Source organism: Sus scrofa, chromosome 13 (genome assembly GCF_000003025.6).
Source record: "Sus scrofa isolate TJ Tabasco breed Duroc chromosome 13, Sscrofa11.1, whole genome shotgun sequence".
In the NCBI taxonomy this organism is placed as follows: Eukaryota; Metazoa; Chordata; class Mammalia; order Artiodactyla; family Suidae; genus Sus; species Sus scrofa.
In genome coordinates, this window is record NC_010455.5 from 74557541 (window position 1) to 74582898 (window position 25358).

General features: G+C 42.8%; 1 protein-coding gene across 1 annotated transcript in view; it reads left to right on the top strand.

Annotated features, from left to right (window-relative positions):
* Positions 338-25358, top strand: part of BFSP2 (beaded filament structural protein 2) — an 81582-nt gene continuing 56561 nt past the window's right edge. The window contains exon 1 of the mRNA XM_005669841.3: positions 338-1379. Coding sequence (XP_005669898.2) covers positions 819-1379 — 561 coding nt within the window. The 5' untranslated portion in view covers positions 338-818. The remainder of the gene's footprint in view (positions 1380-25358) is intronic.

Sequence of the window (25358 nt, forward strand, 5' to 3'; positions counted from 1 at the left end):
GGCATGAATTAAAGCCCAGTGTGTGTCATACAGTCCTAACTTAGAGCTCCCTTAAAGATCTTACCAGAAAACCTCTTTATTTTTATTAGTTTTCTGGCAGATGGGAAAACAGAGGTGACAGGAACATCCAGAACATAATAGGTGGCCAACACACGTGAGGCCTGAATTTGCCCACAGTCCCTTGTCTAGTGCATTAGAAAGTAAGGTCTAGAGGGTGAAGCAGTGTAACCAAGGTCAAGCAGCTGATGAAGGCAGGGCTCAAGGGGAGAAAGGGGATAGGGAGCGACCTGAAGCTGCGGCAGGGGACTGAGGGAGGGTGGAGGGAGCAAGGCACTTAGTTTGTTTCTCTTGAGTCCCTGGGGCTGCCTTGGGCATGGCTGGTTCACAGCCTTCTACAGCCACGTTTCCACACCCACACCCACAGCACAGGGAAGGATGTAGAAAGCCCTGACTCCAGCCCTAAACCCCTAGAGTCAGTCCTGGCTCAGCCACTCATGACACTTGTGAGCTGAGGCCTCAGTTTACTCATCCATGAAGTAGGGCTGCTGTGTGCCTGCCTGGCCCTCTCTTAGACACTGCAATACACAGGCCCAGCTGAGCCACCCCTGCAGCCTGCACTGATCCAGCTTCCCCACCACCCACAGAAAAATCTCGGAGGTCAGGCATATGACCCTGCAGAGAATGCTTGAGCGCCTCTCTGCACACAGCCCTGGGCGGGCCGCTTCCCTTTCAGCTTGGTGAATGGTGGAAACTCATGGAAAACAGCAGACAAAGCAGCCCTGGCATAGGGAAGCTTCCAGAGAGGCCCGGTCACGGGGATGCTGGGGCTGGAAACCAAAAGGCCACTGGGCTCTGTGAACCCACTAGGCACAGCAGAGACAGAAGGGGCGATGAGCACCAGGCGAGTGGTGGTGGACGTGCCCACAGGGGCCAGCCCCAGCATGCCTCTGCAGAGGCACAGGGCTTCCTTCAGGGGAGCACAGTCACCATCCTCCCTGGAGGGCCTCCCAGCCTCCAGGACCATTGCCGTGGGTGGTCTTGTCCGAACACCCAGGGTCTATGTAGGGATGACACCCAGTGGGTCCACTGGTGGCCTGGGTGCCCGGGTGACCCGCCGGGCCCTGGGCATCAGCAGCGTCTTCCTGCAGGGCCTGCGGAGCTCAGGCCTGGCCACGGCGCCCACTCCAGGCCTGGAGAGGGACCTCAGTGGCGTCGAGGACCTGGGAGGGTGCCTGGTGGAATACATGGCCAAGGTGCACGCCCTCGAGAAAGTCAGCCAGGAGCTGGAGGCAGAGCTGCGGATGCACCTGGAGAGCAAGGCCACACGCTCCGAGAGCTGGGGTGCCCTCCGGGCCTCATGGGCCAGCAGCTGCCAGCAGGTGAGTACCAGGACAAGATGCTAACAGCTGCCTCCTGCACCGTCTCTTGGGTGGGATGGGGAGGGGGGTCAATATCAGAGAGCAAGAGTGCTGAGGCAGGGGGCAGGGAAGTGAGTGGTCTGAGGCCAGAGAGACTGACCCTACACGTTCATGCTGAAAACATTAATAACTGGAGTTCCCATCATGGCACAGCAGAAACAAATCCGACTAGGAACCATGAGGTTTCAGGTTCGATCCCTGGCCTTGCTGAGTGGGTAAGGATCCAGCGTTGCTGTGAGCTGTGGTGTGGGTTGCAGATGAGGCTCGGATCTGGCATTGCTGTGGCTCTGGTGTAGGCTGGCACCTGTTGACTCCAATTAGACCCCTAGCCCGGGAATCTCTGTATGCTGCAGGTATGGCCCTGAAAAGACAAAAGACAAAAAAAAAAAAATTAATGACAATGATAACTGTAACAGCGGCTACCATTTGCTGAGGTGTACTCAGGGCGGGGCCCAGGCAGGAACTGTGTCCTCAAGTGTTCAAAGCAATGCCATGTGATGGCTCATTCATTGATTGCATTTTTAGATGAGGTAACAGAGGCCCAAAGAAGCATTGTGCTCAAAATCATGCAGCCAGTTGGAGAGGTGGAGCTGAGATTTGAACCTGAATTTTTCCAGCTCTAAAGCTTGCATTTGTCCCATCAGCCTGGGCTGACTCTATAACCCTTGTGTTAAGAGAGGAGTTTTACAGCCATCATCCAATAGAATACCACCAAATGGATGTGGCATTGGGAACAATGGCTAAATGGAGGGGTGTTCCTGTTTCTATCTCTACAGCGCTGGCCCATGGAAATTAGAGCCACGCAGAGAATTGACAAGTTTACTACACACAGTAGTTAAAGTAAAAAGAAACAAGTGAGGTTACTATTAGTATATCATATTTAACTCTATTTTAAATGTTATTTCAACATGTAATCAATATAAAAACTATTAGTGAGATACGTCACATTCAGATAGAAATTCTGCAATGATGGAAATGTCCCTATACCTGCACCGTTGTGTCTGGTAGCCACCAGCCAGCTCTGGCTATGGAGCACTTGAAGTGCAGCTAATGAGGCTGAGAAATTGACATTTTTATTTTCATTCATTTACATTTAAATAGCCACAGGTGGCCGTGGTTACCTTATTAACCAGGGCAGGGCACAGAGGCTTCCTCTCTGTCCCTTGTTTGGTCAGGACCTGCTCTCCTGGTAATTCTGCAGGGCGCTGAACTCATCTGTCACATCTGGCCTGTAGCCTGTGGTTCTGACACTGGGGCAGCAGTCAGCTCTGCACATTTCATCTCATCTGTCTCCTTTCCCCTCCTCCCACAAATGCTGGCCTTGGCATCCCTCTGAGCTAAATCAGCCTCTAGCCTGGCCAGGAACTGCCAGCTCAGACCCCTTTCACCTGGGGGCCCAGCATACAGCCCCCAGAGAGTCACAGACTTTCATTCGTGTGTGGGTGGGTAATGCTGGTCAGACACACTCATGAGCTTCCCATTTGCCCCTCCTGCCTCCCACTTCACCCCAGGATGCTTCTCCTCCCCTGCCAGCTGGTGCCAGCTACCGGCACTACACATATGACACCCAACACTGTTCTCTCGGCTCTCCCCCAGAGCTGCTGTTCTGCCTACATCTATCTGGGCTGTGAGGAGAGCCATCTCAGAGCAGTCCACGGCCTTAGACCCAGCAAGTCAAGCAGCCATTCCTCTAGTGTTCTCTCCAACAGTGCAGATTCCAAATATGCATGTCCTGTAAGCCACCAGAACACCCCTAGATAGTCCAATATCTCAGCATCTGCCAGGCAATTTCATGCACTCAGATGCTACACAGACTTTTCATGAGACGTCAGGTGTCCCAATTTGTAGGTCAAAAAGTATGGCCACAAAATAGTCTGTTCTGTCCTGGTCTGGATCCAGAGGCTTAGGCAACTTACCCAACTTCCCTGAGCCTCAGTTTCCTTATCTGTAAAATAGGTATAATAATGCCATGGATATTCCAACAAATCCATTGATAACTAAATTGTATAGGTCCTGCCTGAAGGTAGACCACAGACTAGAAAAACACACAATGAGAGCAGTATAGGTCCAATGCTATGGGCTGAACATCAAGATATCCTCCAAATGAGAGTCATTTTCCTTTTTTTCTTTTTTTTTTCTTCAAACATGAACTTGAAGATACAGCTAGACCAGCCTATAAAATGGAGTTACTTCTGTATCACACGGCCCAGCTCCAACCATGTTTAGCTCTGTTCCATCAAAAAGGACAAAAGAAAATCCTAAATATCTGGGATATACACATGATTTTTCTAATGTTGCTGTTGCACAATTAACCCATGCAGGGTACCCAACTCTGGCCTCCACACAGGCTGTGAGATGGCTTTGCTGGTAGCTGCTCTCCACCCAGTCACCAGAATGATCTTTCGGAGACATGAGCTCTGACTGCACTGTCCCTGCCCCCAAACCCTCTGGGTTCCTCCTACCAGAGAGGACACAATCCATGACCCTGCGCTGAGTCCACAAGGCCCTTCTGAAGCCACCTCTGGCCCTGCCATACCACCCACTTGGGAGGCCGTGAATATACCATGTGCCCTGGCCTCACTGCTCCTCTGAGCTGCCTTCCCACTCTTTCCATGACCTCGTGACTGCCTGTACACACATCCACTGTGGCAGCTACCAGTGGTCCTTGTCATTTGCATGACTCGGCCTTCACACTCCAGGTTCACTTGAGCAAGTGAAAAGGGCATAAACTGGGAATCAAGGGATCTTGCATTTGGATGTTGGCTCTGCTGCCTACTAGCTGGGTGGCTTTGTATCAGTTACTTAACTTCTCTGAGATTGTTTCTTCATTTGCAGTTTGGGGATCACTATATGTGCTGTGGGGGGCTATGAAGGGGGTTCACTGAATTTTATGTACTAGGTGAAATCAGAGGCTAACAACCTAGAAAGGCAGCTTCAGTCTCAACACTGCAGATACCTATGGCCACGTACGCCATCAATACTCAACACTGAGTGGGCCCTCCCTTCAGATCCTGGTTCTGCCATGTATGTGGACCAACCACTCATCTGCTCCATGTCTCCCTCTCCCCATCTTCGAAATGGACGACCACCTTTCAAGGCCCCTGTGAGCATGAAATAAGATGTGAAAAGGAGCTGTAGGAACTGTGAAGTGTTGCAACATCTTCAATCAGAGCACCTGTCCCCTAGGGGATAGACCTCAGGCCAAGGGCTTACTATGGGGGGCCATGGTCCCTTCTTTCTGCCTCCCCCCAAATAGTGTCCTTCACCCACAAGCCTCGGGGAGACAGCTCCCTCCTAAGCCTATCTGTACCCAGACAGTGGGCCCAGCTTCCCACTGGAGAATGGGGTCCCACTGCCTCCTGGGGGGTCTGGTCATGGGGGCTGTCCACTCACCCACAACCAGTCCCCACAGAGCTCAGGAGGGACCCACCCTACCCGGGCCTCACCCCTTCCTGGCCCAAAGAATAGCCCCCACCTCCCCGCAATCCATTTATTCAGAAAGTGCTGCCTTCTTCTCATGGGGCTCCAAGGCTGCCATGCGCGCTGTATTCCTGGACTCCAGAAATCCAAAGCTCTCGTTTCCCTGCCCTCACATGGGCTTCTTGGCCTGTAGCTTCCTGCCCGTCCTGATTTCCCCTCCTTTTCCCACCTCCAGCAGAGGCCTGGTCACAGGGAGTATAAAGGTGGCATCTTGGATTGGGGCACAGATGCAGGGCTGGCAGCACCATGGTGCATTCAGTAGGCAACTGACAGGAAAGGGTGAGCCTCTTGCCCACCCTTGATCCAAGTGCCTCCAGAGTGGCCCTGAGGTTCTGTACTCTCGGGGGTCCCCTATCTTCCATAGATTAGGGTGGCTGGTCTGTGGGAAAGGGGGATGCCTGGCTGGACATCCCCACCACTGGGCAGGACCTGGCACATCAGTCCAGTGGCTGGCAAGAAGGTAGAGTATGGTAGTAATGGGCCACACAGCACCCCAAAGCATGGAGCATGGCCACCATGGGGGCCTGTGAGGCTGCACATGCCCCTTGAGTATCCCTGTGCCCAAAGGATTGCAAGATTAAATAACAAAAATTACCATAACAGGTCAAGAGAAAAACCAAGAAGGAAAATTTTAGTACCTTTAAAGGCCCTTTTTTTCCTTGGTTTTTGAACGAGGAGCTCTGTATTTCCATTTTGCACTGAGACCCACAAATTATGGAGCCAGTCCTGGTTAGAGTTAAATATATGTGAAGTTCCTTTTCAAGTCTAAACCTCTCTCTCCACTCCCCAGTGTTAGAACCTCTCAGCTACTTCTACTAAGCAGTAAAAACAAATGGGAAAACTCCCAGGTGGTGGCCCCAGAGGCCAACAAGGATCCAGGCACCAGCCCACCACTCAGGCAGAAGGGGGTCCTTTCCCTGTCTGGCTTTGCTGAGTGCTCTGGCTTTTCTTGCCAAGCGAATAACGCTGATAATAAGCTCTGGCGGCAACATCAGGCCCTTTCATCCTCAAATAGGCCAAATGCAAGCTTGGAATTAGGCAGCCTCCTGCCTCGGAGCTGCAGATGAAAGGAGAGTGGGGACAGAGGAAGTACAGCCAGAGTCACAAAGTACAGGGAGTGAGCGGAGGCCAGGGCCGGGGAGGCGCTACCCAGGGAACAAAGTGGAACGTGGAGGTTTAAGTCTCCACCGAAATTAGTGGTCTCCATGGGAGAAAACAGTGGCTCAGACTTCCCACAGCAAAGGCTGTCAGCTGGAGGAAAGTAAAAATCGAAGTTATGGAAAGGCAAGAGAGTTAGAATTTTAAATGGGCCTGATTTAAATATTTTCCAATCACAGTCCCTCTTTCTGTCCCTCGCAAAGAGAGAGAGAACCCATACTCTGGGGATTTGCCTGTTTGGGGAAACTGCTAGAAAAAGGCAATCTAGATCAGGACCAGGTTTCTCTCCCCACAGCACCATGGTCCTAGCTGGTTTTTTTTAAAAAAAAGACACAAGAACTAATCCCTCCCCACTGAATAAAATGAAAGGCAATGGGTCATTGTTCGTGATTCACAACCTGGTGTCCCTGAAACAAGGAGGGGAAAGAACCTGAGCTACCTTAGTGCCTGCAGAGGCTTGAACACATTTACCCAAGACAAACCACTCAGTCTGCTTCTCAATAAATACCATTCCTTTGGTGAGAGCAGGCCAATAAGGTAGTTACTCTGAAGGGACACTGAAGTATCATTAGAAATGTAACTACACAGAGAAAAATATATTGAGAATTGCTCTGAGGGAGACCCATGTGTAAGATTGGAAAAAAATAACCCTGGTCAGAGCAGGGGAGGGCAAGAGGGCCTGAGGCTCTTGGTTGAGTAATAGAGGTGGTTACTAAACTGCTTTCTGAGAAGGGTGATATCTGATTTCCTGGGGGCTCTTGTTTTGCTACGCAGTGTCTGGGAGGGAGCAGAATTGCTAAAGAAAATAGGGGTGAGACTGAGTCCTGGCACTCGGGACCTCTCTGTGCCCTTCCCAAAGGCTGAGCTCAGCCATTCATAATCTCTTATGATCTCTTAAGGTGTGAGGTCCATGTTGAGTAAGGGGACAGAGGAGTATAGATAATGAAAAATAAGGGGTGTGCTGCAAAGACTGGAGAACACCAGAGAACTCCAAGGTCAAACTCAGGCTCCACATGACCTTGAGGCAAGTTCTTTCTTGATCTCTGCACATCTTGATTCCTCATCTGGATAATGAGGGTGTTTAGAGATTTCTTGAATGATAAATTGCCTCTAAAAAGACAACACTAATGGCCTTCCTGTAGAAATTGAAAAGGACAGGATGCATAATAACTCCACTCCTATGTTATGTTGGTCAGAGGTTGTAGTCAATGTGATTAGACAAGACAACACAGTTGGAAAGTGCCAAGAATTGGAGCAAAAGAGGGAAAATTCTGGTCTTTCTGGACAGCCCAAAAGGATCCATGTGAAAACCATACAACAAACAATAACATGCTTTCAGTAAAGTAGCAGGTTACAAAATAACATTAAAGATCAATTACCCTCATATCTATAAACAACAACAAAAAAATGGTATACTGGAAGAGAAAATCTCAATTATGATAGCAAAAAATAAAATGAAATGCCTTTAAATAAATTTGAGAGATTTCCAAAATCTATAAGACTACCATAAAACTTTGCTAAAATACACAAATGGAGAGAAATTCCATGTGCGCCATATGCTATGAAGACTCCATAGCATAAAGATGTCAGTTCTCAGAGTTCTCGCTGTGGCTCAGTGGCAACAAACCCAACTAGTATACAAGAGGTGAGGGTTCAATCCCTGGCCTCGATTAGTGGCTTAAGGATCCAGTGTTGCCATGAGCTGTGGTGTAAGTTCAGACACAGCTCAGATCCTGCATTGTTGTTGTGGCTATGGCTGTGGTAGGTCAGCAGCTTCAGCTCTGATTTGACCCCTAGCCTGGGAACTTCCACATGCTGCTGGTATGGCCCTAAAAAGAAAGATGTCAGTTCTCCTTATTAATTTATAAATGTAACAGAATTCTATTTTTAAAATACATAGTTGGGTTTTTTTAGAACTAGATGGGTTTATTATGAATTTTATTTGTGAGAACGAAAATGCAAGAAGAGCCAAGAAGAAAAACTAAAAAAGAAGAGCAAGGAGAAGGGAAAGCTCTCCCAAATAATAAAACATACTAGGAAGTCCCAATCATTAAAGCAGTTTTATATTGGCACATAAAGTATAGGAAGGCCAATGGAACAGAAGATAAAAATCAAAAGTAGGCCCCACTGTGTATGGAAATTTAGTATTGATAAAGGGAGCATGTGAAACCAATAGAGGACTTTTTATTAAGCAGTGATCAGGGAACTGGAGAATCATAAAGAAAATAATAAAACTGGATCCATTCTCTCACTGTACTCTCAGATCAATTCCAAATATATCCTAGATTTACATGTGAAAGAGGGGAGTTCCCATTGTGGCTCAGCAGAAATGAATCTGCCTAGCACCCATGAGAACGCAGGTTCAATCCCTGGCCTTGATCAGCAGGTTAAGGATCCAGCATTGCCGTGAGCTGAGGTGTGGGTCACAGACACGGCTCAGATCTGACATTGCTGTGGCTGTGGTGTAGGCCTGAGGCTACAGCTCTAGTTCGACCCCTAGCCTGGGAACCTCCATATGCTGTGATGCGGCCCTTAAAAAAAAAAAAAAAAAAAAAAAAAAGACAAAAAAAAATATGCAAGAGGAAGCCATACAAGTAGAAAGCATGGGTGAATTCCTTATTTTAACCTTGGTGCAGGACTATTTTTCCTTGATATAATTTAAAAATTTAAAGCGGTTTATTGATTTTTTCAAAATATTGGTAAATTTGATTATCAAATTTTTTAAATTTTGCATTGCAAAATAATACCATAGGCAAAACTAAAAGATAAATGACAAACTAAAAAGGAAGTATTTGCAACTTAGAATATAAAAGGTTAATATTCCCATTCTATAAACAGCATTTAAATTTTGAGGTTTTAGGAGTTCCTGTCGTGGCTCAGTGGTTAACGAATTCGACTAGGAACCATGAGGTTTGATCCCTGGCCTTGCTCAGTGGGTTAAGAATCCAGCGTTGCTGTGAGCTGTGGTGTAGGTCACAGACACAGCTCAGATCTGGTGTTGCTGTGGCTCTGGCATAGGCCCGCAGCTGCTGCTCCAATTTGACCCCTAGCCTGGGAACCTCCATATGCCGTGGGTGTGACCCCAGAAAAGACAAAAAAATAAAATAAATGTTGAGGTTTTAAAAAAAAGCCCTCAACAATCTTATTTTTAAATAAGCTAGAGATATGACAGACAGTTGACATAAAAATAAATGAAAATGATTCTTCACCATATAAAAGGATGCTCAACTTCACTCATAATAAAGACATGAAAGAAAGAAAGAAAGAAAGAAAGAAAGAAAGAAAGAAAGAAAGAAAGAAAGAAAGAAAGAAAGAAAAAGAGAAAGAAAGAAAAAGAGAAAGAAAGGAAAAGAGAAAGAAAGAAAGGAAGACAGACCTACCTGAGATACCATTTTCACTTCTCAGATTGGCAAAACTCCACAAGTATGTGAATCTATTTAGTTGGTGAAGCTCTAGGGAAACAGGCAAGTTCATACAGTTCTGATGAGAACAGAAAATGTTATAACCCCTTGTGGAGAAGAATTTGGCACTACCTAGACAAATTCATATCCATTTATGTATATTTAATTTGATCCAACAATCCCACTTTTATGAATCTCTCCCAATGACATATTGGCAAAAACATGAACAAGAAGTATGCATAAAACTATTTATTTCAATCCTATGAATAATGCCAAAAGTCTGGAAGCAACCCAGATACCTATCAATAGGGAATTAGTTGAACAAGCAGTGATATATCCACAAAAGGAATGAGGAATAACTATAGCCTAATGCAAAGATAATCTCCAGAATATATTTTTGAGTTAAAATGCAAGGTGGAAAGAGTATGTATGTCATTCTACCACTTCTCTAAGAAAGAGGAGGGGCTATAAATATATGCATATGCATTTGCTTATAACTGAAAAAATGGGAAAAAGACAAACTATAACTTTTAGGGCTGCACTTTTGGCATATGGAGGTTCCCAGGCTAGGGGTCAAATCAGAGCTACAGCTGCTGGCGTACACCACAGCCACAGCAACGCAGGATCCTCAATCCACTGAGCGAGGCCAGGGATCGAACCCACAACCACATGGTTCCTAGTCGGTTTCATTTCCACTGTGCCACAAAGGGAACTCCCACTACAACTGTTTTTAAATGATCGCTTATATAAGGAGGGTAGAGGAAAAAGGAATAGACACTAGAGTTGTTTTAATTTATCTTATTATGTGGAAATGGAACTTTGGAACCAGGCAAACATTTTATGGAATTATAAAACAAAATTAAATCTTAAAAAGCAAACTCTAAAAAGCAAAAAAAAAAAAAAAAAAAGAAACAAATGAATCCAGTTATATATCAAATTGATGGTACAATAACACAGAGAAAAACTATTTCAAATGACTTTTTAAACCACAGTAATTTGCCTGTATATGCCTAGTAGGTATGCAAGAGAGTACTGCAAAAAGAGTCTTAAACCATTTCGGTAATCATACTGCCAGTGGTAGGTTGGTATTATCCTTCTGACACTGGTGTGTATGTGTGTATGTGTGCGCACTTGCATCTTCTGTGGGATAAAGCAAAAGAGCACGTTTGTGTCATTGAGAACTGAGACATTTAATGTGGGTGAAAGGAGTCATAGCTGTAAGACTATAAAGTTTAGTGACAGGTTTTAGTCCTGAATTTGAATTGGAATTATCAGTATAAAATCATGATGTATGTCAACATAAATATATACCCACTTCCTGCCTCTGGCCAATGAAAAGACCTAGAAACAATGTTCTTCCAGTGTACTGAGCATTTTTAGCTTCAGATTTTGGTCTCCAACCACCATTTTTCACTACAGAAGAGAAGCTCCTTAGAGAAATGGCTGGATCCACGTTTTGGGGCAGGAAATGTACAAGATGAGCCTAAGAAACCAAGGAAACTATAGGGAACTCCCCCATTGTGGAGCAGCGGAAACGAAGCCAACTAGGAATCATGAGGTGTGGGTTTGATCCCTGGCCTCACTCAGTGGGTTAAGGATCTGGCATTGCCGTGAGCTGTGGTGTAGGTCTCAGATGCAGCTCAGATATGGCATTGCTGTGGCTGTGGTGTAGGCTGGCGGCTACAGCTCCTATTAGACCCCTAGCCTGGGGACCTCCATATGCTGCCAGTATGGCCCTAAAAAGACCAAAAAAAAAAAAAAAAAAAAAAAAGTTAAAAGACCTAAGAGCCAATCTAAATAAGTTCCCACTAATCAAAGATAGCTAAGTGTCGATAAGAATATTAACTATGATAGATTGACATACATCAAATATGTTTAAATCTATGAGTTCAGTATTATATATGCCCTCCCACAAAATCTCACTAAGTAGTTACCTTGGAGTCTGCTGGGGAACCAACTCATTTTTTTGGAAAAATCATAGATAATGAGAAAGAACCAGACCTTTTTCCTATCTTTCCTGTAAGACCTGTGGTGGGCACATCATGGTTGGGGAAAAAAAAGAAAAGAGTTGGAGAGGACATGGTTTTTTATAGAATTATTATAGCTAAAAAACAATAATAATTTATTTATTATAATAATTATATAAAATACAATACATAGTTGTATAATTTGTATAAATATACAAATATATAATAGTATAGTATAGTATAGTATTGTAATAATTATTTTATTTATATTTATCACTTTTAAATTTTTTTAAATTATGGTTGATTTACAATGTCTGTCAATTTCTGCTGTACAGCAAAGTGACCTAGTCATACATATACATACATTTTTTTCTCACATCATGGTCTATCACAAGTGATTGGGTATAGTTCCCTGTGCTATACAGCAGGACCTAATTGCTTATCCATTCTAAATATAATAGTTTTTATCTACTCCCAAACTCCCAATCCATTCCACTCCCTCCCCCTCCTCCTTGGCAACCATGAATCTCTTCTCCATGTCTGTGAGTCTTTCTGTTCTGTGCCATATTTTAGATTCCACGTGTAAGTGATGTCATATTGTATTTGTCTTTCTCTTTCTGACATATTTCGCTTAGTATGAGAGTCTCTGGTTTCATCCCTGTTGCTGCAAATGGCATTATTTTGCTCTTTTTATGGCTGAGTAGTATTCCATTGTGTATATGTACCACATCTTCTTAATACATTCACTTGTCAATGGACATTTATGTTGTTTCCATGCCTTGGCTATTTGGAATAGTGCTGCAGTGAACATGGGGGTGCAAGATTCTTTTTGAAGGAAAGTTTTGTCTGGATATAAGCCCAGGAGTGGGATTGTGAATCATATGGTAATTCTATATGTACTTTTCTAAATATAGAACCTCCATACTGTTTTCCATAGTGGTGGTATCAATGTACATTCCCAGCAACAGTGTAGGAGAGTTCCCTATTCTCCATACCCTCTCCAAAATTTTTCCTGTATTTTCTATAAGCTCTGTAGTAAGTACATCATGGTTGGAAAAGAAAACAAAAGAAAAGAATTGAAGAGAGGACATGTTGTTTTGTAGAAGTACTATGGCTAAAAAACAAATAATGTATTTAGTATAATTACATAATATATAGTATATAATTATACTACAAAATATATTTATGTAATTTGTGTAAATATAGTTACATAATATATAATAGTATATATTATATTAGTATTTATTATTATTAATTTTATTTGTATCTGTCATTAAAATTAATTCTTAAAACAGAATTTGAATATCACCATTTTGCAGCCATAATAAAATAATGGATCTAGGCAATAAGAATCATCAAATAACTACTAATATCACAAAAAGAGAGACCAGAAGACATGTACCTTCTGGTGGAGCACATCCTCCCCAAAAAAGAAAGGAAAATTGCAAGTGGTTAAGCCTCAAGATAGAACTACTAGTTTACACGAAATACAGAGGTCGGATGAACACATATGTTAATTGACACTACAGAGGTAAAATCAGCAAATCCAGACTGTGGGAAACTGTAGAAACCAACATCCAATTTTTTTTCAACAAGCAAAAACTGCAAGGGAAAAAAAAGAAAGATGGGAAAATCTGTAAGTTAAAAGAGATTAAATTGACGTAACCCATTGAAATGGATTTTATTTGGACCACTATTCAAAGAAACTGTTAAAAAAAATACATCAGACAATTGAGGAGAGAGGAACTGGGTATTTGATAACATTAGGAAGGTATTACCTTTTAGAAGCTATTTTTAGATTTGTAGAAATTATGTGATTTTTTAAAAGCATCTTTACAATTTAGAAATACCATACTGAAATATCTAAAGAAGAAATCATTTGGTAGCTAGGATTTGTTTAAAATAATCTGGGGCAGAACAGAAATGTGAGGGGATATTGGTGAAACAAAATAGGCCATGTGTTTATAATCATGGTGATGGGTACATAAGGGTCCATTATAGCCTCTCTCTTTTTATGTATGGTTGACATTTTCATAATAAGAATGAAGACAGAATATCTACCACAGAGGATTGGTCCTGGAGTATTAAGTGAAATAATGTATGTAAATTACTAGGCGCATAATCAATACCCACTTAAAGTTTGTGGAATTGAATAAATGAGAAGATAGAGACATTAAGTGGGTAGTAACAAAAACAACTGTGTTTACATACATGATTCACGAGAGTTCAAATCATAGATGCTGAAGGAGTTTAGAGAAAGAATGGGGTACTGACCAGTCCTCAGAAGGACCCCAGGAAATGGAAATGAAATGTGAAACCCAAAGAATGTGCCTCTAGAGGGTGGCCCTTCAACACGGCACCTAGTGTTGACCAAGTTGGGAGTCAGGACCAGGCATGACCATCTGCCAGGCAATCTGAGTATGGGGCCCAGTTCCTGATTGTTGAAGGGAAACTGCACTTGTTAAAATCAGCAAGACAGGTTTTTTCAGACCACAGAGGTAGGGGAGAGAGACTCAGAATCAAACTGAGCTCAACTCCACTGAAACAAAAGGCAGAAGGCTTTTTAAAAGCTAGGGTGTGCTAAAGGAAAATACTGAAAGAGGTAAGGGGAGTCTGGTCCATGTGATTTGGCCAGCTGTGTTTGCTAACTGGCGCTTATCCAGAGAAGAAACCCTTCTCATATCTTCATGACAGGAGCAAACTGGAGTAAGACGACTCTCAGAGTTAGCATAATACCCTCCCACAGGAAGTGGGAAATGGGGCAGCTAGATCACCAGATGTTTGCATTTCACAGAGATGACTTCCAGGTCCTAGAGGAAATATTCTGGGTTGTAGGAGATTTCCATCTTGGGGCGGGCCAGGTAGAGAAAGGATTTACAATTCCAAGTTTCCTAAAGTAATACCTAAGAAAAGGTAGGTCAGGGGCCTCTTGTCAGGTTTCAGATGAAGGTCTGGAGCAGATGGAAGCCATGCTAGAGTTTGGTCAGGACCTCTAGTGGGTGAAGGCAGGTGTGGAGGGGCTGGGAATATCGAGCAGTTTGCAATTTCCTCCTCCAAATGTCAAGCTCTCCTGGTATCTGCCCCCGCCCCTCAAGTTTCTATTCCAAGGGCCTGGTCTGGAGTGGGCACCATAGCACACAATGGGCAACCCATAAGGGGCTGGGCAGTGAGGGCTGAATACAGAACCAGACAGGCTCAAGGTTTCAAATGAACTCAGGGTCAGAGACCTTTCTTCAAAGTCCACACCAGAAATGAAATACTGGAAATAGCCTAAAGGCCCCACAGAGCTGAATATTGCAGCAGAATCCTCTGCAACTGTAAGACAGAAACAAGGAAGCCTTTTATTTTTTTTTCTATTTTTTTTACTTTTTCTTTTTTTTAATTTTTTTCTTTTTTCTTTTTTTTGCTTTTTTTAAAATTTTTTTATTTTATTTTATTTTATTTATTTATTTTTTGTCTTTTTGCCTTTCCTAGGGCCACTTCCCACGGCATATGGAGGTTCCCAGGCTAGGGGTCAAATCGGAGCTGTAGCCTCCGGCCTACACCAGAGCCACAGCAACACAGGACCGAGCTGAGTCTACGACCTACACCACAGCTCACAGCAACACTGGATCCTTAACCCACTGAGCAAGGCCAGGGATTGAACCTGCAACCTCATCGTTCCTAGTCCGATTTGTTAACCACTGTGCCACGACAGGAACTCTAAGGAAGCCTTTTATGTAGTGATGGCAAACTAGTATATATATATATATATATTAATGAAAGGCAGCCTGCAAAACCTGTCTACTATGTTATCTGTTTACATTTTAAACAAAGGAATAAAAGAAGGAAGAGAAAAGGGAGCAAGGGAGAAAGAGGAGGAAGGAAGGAAGCAGGAGGAAGGAAGGAAGGTGAGAGGCAGACCCTCTTTGGAAGCATACACAAACTGGTAGCAATGGATGGCTCCAGTCCAGGGCTGGGTGTCTGGAGACAGAGGTAGGGGCAGGCTTTCTTTGGACTTGATAATTTTTTGCAGTGTTAGACTGTTTTACCTTAAAAGAAAATGAAGTTATATAAAACTCCTACCAATGACTTGTTATTCACGGGGGTGGGGAGTGGGGCAGCTCCAGCAGAGTCCAGGGCTGGTGAAGCCTCCACAGCCTCATAGCCTCACAGAAACCCCAAAGTAGGTGGGAGGGAAGAAGACTTCTCAACAGATTCCTCGCAGAAAAACAAACAAACCAACCCCCCTCAATAGTCACGTATAGGAGCAATAGGAAAGACACTGATGGCCTACACTCCCCAGAAGAACTAAATTAAAACTTAATCCAGGCAAGAGCAGAAGGCAAATGTGATGCCTCTTTATGGGAGTTATTGAAAGAACAGCTGAACCCAGCACAAGGTAATCCAGGGCCCCTGGCTTTCCCCCAGAGGATTTATGCTGATCCACCGAAGTTAAGGACTCAATTTAGGAAAATAAAACCTAGTTTATTGTCATCTGGCTGGGGAAAAGCATATAAAGACTCATTTGTCTGGCTGTAAACGAACTGGTAGAGCTGACTGTCACAAATGCACATTATTCAGCAGAAATGAGAAGTTATTTCAGCCATTATCAGTAAGTAATGAAAAGCAGTAGACAGGGAGTGGAAAATTCCATCACAAACATGAACTGCAATTGAAAAACAACTGGTAATTCTTATTTATTCATTTCAGGGACCAGTGACTAACCATCTAAATAAGTCTTAGGGGAAACACTACAACATAGAAAGAGAAATGAAGTTAGAAAGCCCCCGCCCCAGCAGACTCTGGGCAAAGTTGCACTAGAGCAAAGAACTCTCAAAGCCCACACCTGCCTGCATCCCCTCCCCCAACACCCGGCCCCACCCACAGGCCCTGGCCCCGCCCCCATTCAACCTCCTGCTGCCTGGATCTCCTGTCCCAACCTCACCCTCAGCCTTGAATTGCGCCACCTCTTCATCATCTCCCACCCCTCCAGTAAGAGGCCACTGATAAGGCTTGCTCCCACTCAACTGTGAGAAGGGTTATCTGATAAATGAATTGATAGTTACTCGGTGTGTGTCTCTTAAACTTACTAACACTGGATTGTATGCATTATGAAGGTGAAAAAACGGCTCTCCTCTCTGTGAGTGGCTATGAAGTGTGAATGAGACAGGGAAGGGAAGTTCCTGGCCCTATCCCTAAGAAGCTGAAATCCCTGGTAGGATTTCAGCACCCACAGTTGTCTGGGAGATAGCCCCAGGCCCCCAGAGTGAGTCCCACCCAGGGCAAGCCAGACCTGGCATCAGCCTCAATGGGCTGCCCTGGGCAACCCCTCAGTGCCAGGTGGTTTGCCAGCACCCAGCCACCACCTGGAGCAGGAACAGGTGTGGGTTCTACAAGGTTCTCTCCAGTGTCTCCTATCTGAATCCTACTCTTTGATTAGACTCATAGAGATAAACTGGGCATGTTCACTGTGAACTACAGGCCTCAGGTACAACACTTGTGTCTGTGTAACACCTGCAAGTATTAACAGGAATTTTATTCACTGTCTCATTGGATCTTCTCCACAATGTTGTGTCACCCAGGAGATGGGAATATGCTCACAGTACCACCCTGCCAGGGCTGCCATGTAAAGTACCACAGACTGGGTGATACTGGGGGTCTTAGACAGTTCATGGTCCTGGAGGCTGCAAGCCTGAGGTCAAGGTGTCTGTGGAATGGTTCCCTCTGAGGCCTCACTCCCTTTCTTATACATGGCTGTCCTCTTCCTGTGTCTTCTCAAGAGTAGTCTTGTTCCCACTGCTCACCACTTGCAATATCAACTCCATATTCGCAAATTGTAGGAGAAGAACATGCCTTTAATCAGAATGCTGGCAATCTGGGGAGGTGGTGGACTCATCATCCCCCAAAAACCACCTCCAAAGATTCTGCTTGGCTATGAAATTTTAAAGGGAAACAGAGAAGTAACCTCAGTTAATCATTGAGATGGGGGTCAGCATTGTTGCCATCCCCCACTGTGTGCTGGCTTGTCCACTCCTGGTGATCTTCCTCTAGATGTGGTCTTATTCACACAGTTGGTTCATGAAATTATTGAAGGGGAAGCTAGGGAAGAGATCAGGTCATCTGTTAATTATTTATTCTTCATTTCTACTTCTTTGATCTATGGAAAGAACTGAAAGTTAGGCAAGGTATTGTGTGATATGAAGATCTGAATGATGTGCATGGGTGGAGATGAATAGAGCATGGGGGTGCCTGGTTTAAAAGTTAGTTACCACATGGCTTTGCCAAAGTGACAAGGAAAGGGGCTCCCAGCTGAGGGTCTTTTCCTGCAAAGAGGTGCTTACAGTCTTCCCTCTACACCTGTGTCCAAATATCCTCTTCTTGTTAGGACATCACTCATTTCAGACTTTGGTGACCTCATTTTCACTTAATCACCTCTCTCCACATGCATTTATTCTGAGGTACTAGGGGGTTAGGACTTCAGCATACATAATGGGGTGTGGGACACAGTTCATAACACCCATTTTATAGACAAAGAAACTGAGGCCCAAAGATGGATGAGTAGAAGGACTTAAGCTCACTTCCTCTTATAAAAACACCAAAATTACAAATAGCTGCTGAATAACAATCAACAAAATAGACTAGAAACTACCAAAAAAGATATCCTACACCCAAAGACAAAGAAGAAGCCACATCAAGATGGTAGGGAGGGGTGCTTTCACCATACCCACTGGATGGGCAACCTGCAGACTGGAAAATAACTATTGCAGAGGCTCTCACATAGGAATGAGAGTTCCAGGCCCCACCTCAGGTTCCCACATCTGGGGGACCGGCATTGGGAGGGGGAGCCCCCAGAGCATTTAGTATTGAAGGCTAGCAGGGCTTGTATACAGGAGCTCCACAGGACTAGGGGAAACAGACTCCATTCTTGGAGGGTGAACAAAGGCTTTCATGTGCACTGGGCCCCAGGGCAAAGCACAGACTATATAAGAATCTGGTCAGACCTACCCGTGGGTCTTGGAGGATCTCCTGGGAAAATAGGGGGTAGCTGTGGCTTGCTGTGGGAGAAAGACACTAGAGGCAAAAGTCTCTGGAATAATTGTCAGTGTGAACTCCCTTGGAGGTGGCCATTTTGGAAAAATCTGGCCCCAGCCATCAGATCTGAGAAGCCCCAGGCCAAACAACAAAGAGGGTGACAACACAGCCCTACCCATCAGCAAACAGGCACATGGCTGCCTCCTAGGCACACAGCCACCTCTAATCATACCCAGAGACAAAGCCCCACCCACCAGAGGAGAAAGAATCAGCTCCACCCACCAGTGAGCAGGCACCAGTTCCACCCATCAAGAAGCCAACACCAAGCCCCTGTACCAACTTCACCCACAACAGGGAAGACAGTAGAAGCAAAAGAGGCTACAACACTTTAGCCTGCAAAAAAGAAAACACACAAATGAAAAGGCAAAAAATGTGACCCAGATGAAGAAACAAAGGGAAAAAAAAAAAAAACAGAAAAACAGTTAAGTGATCTGGAGATAAGCAACCTCAGTGAAAAAGACTTTAGACTAATGATAGTAAAGATGATTCAAGATCTTGGAAATAAGAGTTTCCATTGTGGCTCAGTGGGTTACAAACCTGACCAGTATCCATGAGGATGTGGGTTCAATCCCTGACCTTGCTCAGTGTTGTAGGTCATAGATGTGGCTTAGATCTGGCATTGCTGTATCTGTAGCTCCAATTAGACCCCTAGCCTTGGAGCTTCCATGTGCCATGTGTGTGGCCCTAAAAAGACCAAAAATAAATAAATAAAGACAAAGAGGAAACACTGAAAGCAGCCAGGGAAAAGCAGCAAATAACATACAAGGAAACCCCAATAAGATTATAGGCTGATTTTTCAGCAGAAACTCTGCAGGCCAGAAGGGAGTGGCACTACATACTTAAAATGATGAAAGGGAAAAAAACCTCCAACCAAGAGTACTCTACCCAGCAAGGCTCAGATTTGAAGGAGAAATGAAAAACTTTACAGACAAACAAAAGCTAAGAGAATTCAGCATCACTAAACCAGCCTTACAACAAGTACTAAAGGAATTTCTCTAGGTGTAAAAGAAAAATTACAAATGAGAAGGCTCACCAGTAAAGGCAAACATATAGGAAAGGTAGAAATCATCCACATACAAATGTGCTACCAAAACTGGCAATCATGAGAAGAGGGGGCTACAAATGCAGGAAACTAGAGATTCATTTGCAGTTAGAAGACCAGCAACACAAAACAATCTTGTATATAGATAGACTCCTATGTCAAAACCTCATGGTAAACACAAGCCAAAAATACACAATAGATACACACAGAAATAAGAAAAAGCAACCCAAACATAACACTAAAGGTAGTCATCAAACCACAAACCACAAGAGAAGAGAAAAAGAGGAGGGGAACAAAAAGACCAAAACAAACAAATCCAAAACATTTAACAAAATGGCAATAAGAACATACATATCAATAATTACCTTAAATGTAAATTGACTAAATGCCCCAACCAAAAGACACAGACTGGCTGAATGGATACAAAAATAAGAACCCATATATGTGTTGTCTTCAAGAGACCCACTTCAGTTCTAGGGACACATGCAAATCGAAAGTGAGAGGATGGAAGAAGATATTCCATGCAAATGGAAATCAAAAGAAAGCCATAGTAGCAATACTCATATCAGACAATAAAGATCTTAAAATAAAGAATGTTACAAGAGACAAAGGACATTACGTAATGGTCAAAAGATCAATCCAAGAATATATAACAATTGTAAATACATAGCCAAGACATGGAAACAACCTAAAGGTCCATCAACAGAGGAGTGGATAAAGAAGATGTGGTACATATACACAATGGAATATTACTCAGCCATTAAAATGAACGAAATACCAACATTTTAGCAACACAGATGGACCTAGAAATTATCATACTAAGTAAAGTCAGTCAGACAATGAGACACCAACATCAAATGCTATCACTGACATGTGGAATCTGAAAAAAGGGCACAATGAACTTCCTTGCAGAACAGATACTGACTCACAGACTTTGAAAAACATATGGTTTCCAAAGGAGATAGTTTGGGGGTGGGGGGATGTGCTGGGGTTGTGGGATGGAAACCTATAAAATTGGATTGTGATGATCATTGTACAACTATAAATGTAATAAATTCATTGAGTAATAAAAAAAGAATAATTGTAAATACATATGCACACAACATAGCATTTCAATACCTAAAGCAACTGCTAACAGCCTTAAAAGGAGAAATCAACAGTAACACAATAATAGTGGGGGACTTAAATATCCCATTTACAGCAATGGACAGATCATCCAGATGGAAAATCAACAAGAACGCACAGACCTTAAATAATGCATTAGACTAGATGGACTTAATAGAAATCTGTAGAATATTCCATCCAAAAGCAGCAGAATACACATTCTTCTCAAGAGCAGACAGGACATTCTCTAGGATAGATCACATTCGGGGTCACAAATCAAGCACTGGTAAATTTAAGAAAATTGAAATCATATCAAGTATCTTTTCTGACCAAGTGCTATAAGACTAGAAATCAACAAGAAAAAAAACTTCAAAAAACACAAACACGTGGAGACTAAACAACATGCTACTAAACAATCGATGGATCACTGAAGAAATCAAAGAGGAAATTTAAAAATACCTAGAAACAAATGAAAACAAAGACACAACAATCCAAAACCTATGGGATACAGTAAAAGCAGTTCTAGGAGTTCCCGTCATGGCCCAGCAGAAAAAAATCTGACTAGGAACCATGAGGTTGCAGGTTGGATCCCAAGCCTCTCTCAGTGGGTTAAGGATCCAGTGTTGCCATGAACTGCAGTGTAATGACACAGACGTGGTTCAGTTCCTGTGTTGCCATGGCTGTGGTGTACACCAGCAGCTGTAGTTCCAATTGGACCCCTAGCTTGGGAACTTCCATATGCCTTGGGTGCACCCCTAAAACAAAGAAAATTTAAAAATTTTGAAAAGCCAGTTCTAAGAGAAAGATTTATAGCAATACAAGCCTACCTCAGGAAACAAGAAAAAGCTCAAATAAACAACCTAACTTTACACCTAAAGCAACTAGAGAAAGAAGAACAAACAAAACCCAAACTTAGCAGAAGGAAAGAAATCATAAAGATCAGAGCAAAAATCAATGAAATAGAAATGAAGAAAACAATAGATCAATGAAACTAAAAGCTGGTTCTTTGAAAAGATCAGCAAAATTGATGAGCTCTTAGCCAGACTCATTAAAAAAGGGAGGGGGTATTCAAATCAATAAAATTTGAAATGAAAATGAAGAAGTTACAATGGACATCACAGAAATACAAAGTATCATAAGAGACTACTATAAGCAACTTTATGCCAATAAAATGGACAACCTAGAAGAAAGGGACAAATTCTTAGAAAGGTACAATCTTCCAAGACTAAACCAGGAAGAAATAAAAAAGATGAACAGACCAATCACAAGTACTGAAATTGAAACTGTGATTTAAAAACTTCCAACAAACTCCAGGACCAGATGGCTTCACAGGTGAGTTCTATCAAAAATTTAGAGAGGGGGGAGTTCCCGTCATGGCGCAGTGGTTAACGAATCCGACTAGGAACCATGAGGTTGCGGGTTCGGTCCCTGCCCTTGCTCAGTGGGTTAACGATCCGGCGTTGCCGTGAGCTGTGGTGTAGGTTGCAGACGCGGCTCGGATCCCGCGTTGCTGTGGCTCTGGTGTAGGCCAGTGGCTACAGCTCCGATTGGACCCCTAGCCTGGGAACCTCCATATGCCGCAGGAGCGGCCCAAGAAATAGCAACAACAACAGCAGCAGCAAAAGACAAAAGACAAAAAAAAAAAAAATTTAGAGAGGAATTAACACTTATCCTTCTGAAACTATTACAAAATACTACAGAGGAAGGAATAATCCCAAACTCGTTCTATGAGGCCACCATCACCCTGTACCAAAACCAGACAAAGATACCACAAAAAAAATGAAAATTACAGGCCAATACCACTGATGAACATAAATGGCAAAAATCTTCAACAAATTCTAGCAAACCAAATCCAGCAATACATTAAAAGGATTGTACCCCATGATCAAATGGAGTTTATCCCAGGAATGCAAGGATTTTTCGATATCCGCAAATCAATCAGTCTGATACCTCACATTAACAAACTGAAAATAAAAACCATATGATCCTCTCAATAGATGCAGAAAAGGCTTTAGACAAAATCCACACCCATTTCTGATTTTTAAAAAACCCTCCAGAAAGTGGACATAGAAGGAAACTCCCTCAATATAGTAAAAACCACACATGACAGACCCACAGCTGCCGTTCTCAATGGCAAAAAGCTGAAAGAATTCCTGCTAAGATCAGGAACAAGACTAGGATGTCCGCTCTTGCCACTACTATTCAACATAGTTTTGGAAGTTCTAGCCATGGCAATTAGAGAAGAAGAAGAAATAAAAGGAATCCAAACTGGAAAAGAAGAAAAGCAATCACTGTTTGCCGATGACATGATACTAAATCTAATAAAATTTGAAACAAAAATGGAGAAGTTACAACAGACATCACAGAAATGAAAAGGATCATAAGAAAATCCTAAAGATGCTACCAGAAAACTGCTAGAGCTCATCAATGAATTTGGTAAAGTCGCAGGATACAATTAATACACAGAAACCTATTGCATTTCTATATACTAACAATGACAGATCAGAAAGAGAAATAACAGAAATAATCGCATTTACCATTGCATCAGAAAGAATAAATACCCAGGAATAAACTTACCTAAAGAGACAAAAGACCTATATACTCTGAAAACTGTGAGACACTGATGAGAGAAATCAAAGATGACACAAACAGATGGAAAGATATACCATGCTCTTGGGTTGGAAAAAGCAATACTGTCAAAATGAGTCTACTACCCAAAGCAATTTATAGATTCAGTTCAATCCCTATCAAATTACCAATGGCATTGTTCACAGAACTAGAACAAAATATTTTAAAATTTATATGGAAACACTAAAGACCTGGAATAGCCAAAGCAGTCCTGAGAAAGAAAAATGGAGCTGGAGGAATCAGGCTCCCTGACTTCAGACTAAACTACAAAGCTACAGCCATCAAAATAGTTTGTACTGGCACAAAAGCAGAAATATAGATTAATGGAACAGGAAAGCCCAGAAATAAATCCACACACCTATGGTCAACTAATCTATGACAAAGGAGGCAAGAATATGCAGTGGAGAAAAAGTCTCTTCAATAAGTGGTGCTGGGAAACCTGGACAGCTACATGCAAAAGAAGAAAATTAGAACATTCTGTAATACCATGCACAAAATGGATTAAAGACCTAAATGTAAGACCGGACCCTATAAAACACTTAGAGGAAAACATAGGCTGAACACTCTGACATAAACCACAGCAATATCTTCTCAGATCCACCTAGAATAATGACAATAAAAACAAAAATAAACAAATGGGACCTAATTAAACTTAAAAGTTTTTGCACAGCAGAGTAAACCATAAACAAAACAAAAAGATACCCAAATAATGGAGAAAGTATTTGCAAATGAAGAGACTAAGGGATTAATCTCCAAAATATATAAAACTGCAGCTCAATCTAAAAAAAAAATCAAAAAATGGGCAGAAGATCTAACAGATATTTTTCCAAAGGAGACATAGGATGGCCAAAAACACATTAAAAGATGCTCTACATAACACTAATTATTAGATAAATGCAAATCAAAACTACTATGAGTTACCAGCTTACTCCAGCCAGAATGGCCATCATCAAAAAGTCTACAAACAATAAATGCTGGAGAGGGTTCAGAGAAAAGGGAACCCTCTTACACTGCTGGTGGGAATGTAAATTGGTGTAACCTCTATGGAAAACAGTATGGAGGTTCCTCAAAAAACTAAAAATAGAATTACCATATGATCCAGCAATCCTACTCCTGGTATCTATCCTGAGAATACCTTGACTTGAAAAGATACATGTACCCCAATGTTCATTTAGCACTATATACAATAGCCAAGACATGGAAGCAACTTAAATGTCCATTGACAAAGGAATGGATATACAAGATGTGGTACACATATACAATGGAATACTACTCGGCCATAAAAAATGAAATAAGGGCATTTTCAGCAACATGGATGGACCTAGAAATTATCATACTAGTTGAAGTTAGTGAGAGATGGACATTGTGTGATGTCCCTTGTATGTGGAGTCTAAAAAAGGGATATGAGGAGTTCCTGTTGTGGTGCAGTGGAAACGAATCCAACTAGGAAGCATGAGGTTGTGGGCTCGATCCCTGGCCTCGCTCATTGGGTTGAGGTCCCAAGCTGTGGTGTAGGTCATAGACTCAGCTCAGATTCTGCATTGCTGTTGCTGTGGTATAGGCTGGCTGCTGTATCTCCGATTCAACCCCTAGCCTGGGAACTTCCATATGCTGCAAATGCAGCCCTAAAAAGCAAAAAAAAATTTTTTTAATAAAATTAAAATTTTTAAAAATTAAAAAGGGATATGAATGAACTCATTTGCAGAACAGAAATAGACTCACAGACTTCGAAAAACTTATGGTTACCAAAGGGAGGGAGGGATTGGGGATGGAAATGTTCTAAAATTGGGTTTTGATGATGGTTGTACAACTATAAATATAATTTTTAAAAAAAGAAACTGTGGGGAGTTCCCACTGTGGCACAGTGGAAACAAATCCGACTAGTAACTATAAGGTATAGGTTTGATCCCTGGCCTCACTCAGTGGGTTAAGAATCCGGCGTTGCCTTGAGCTGTGGTTTAGGTTGCAGACACAGCTTGGATCCTGCCTTGCTGTGGCTGTGGTACAGGCCAGCAGCTGTAGCTCTGATTCAACCCCTAGCCTGGGAACTTCCATATGACATAAGTATGGCCCTTACAAAAAGAAA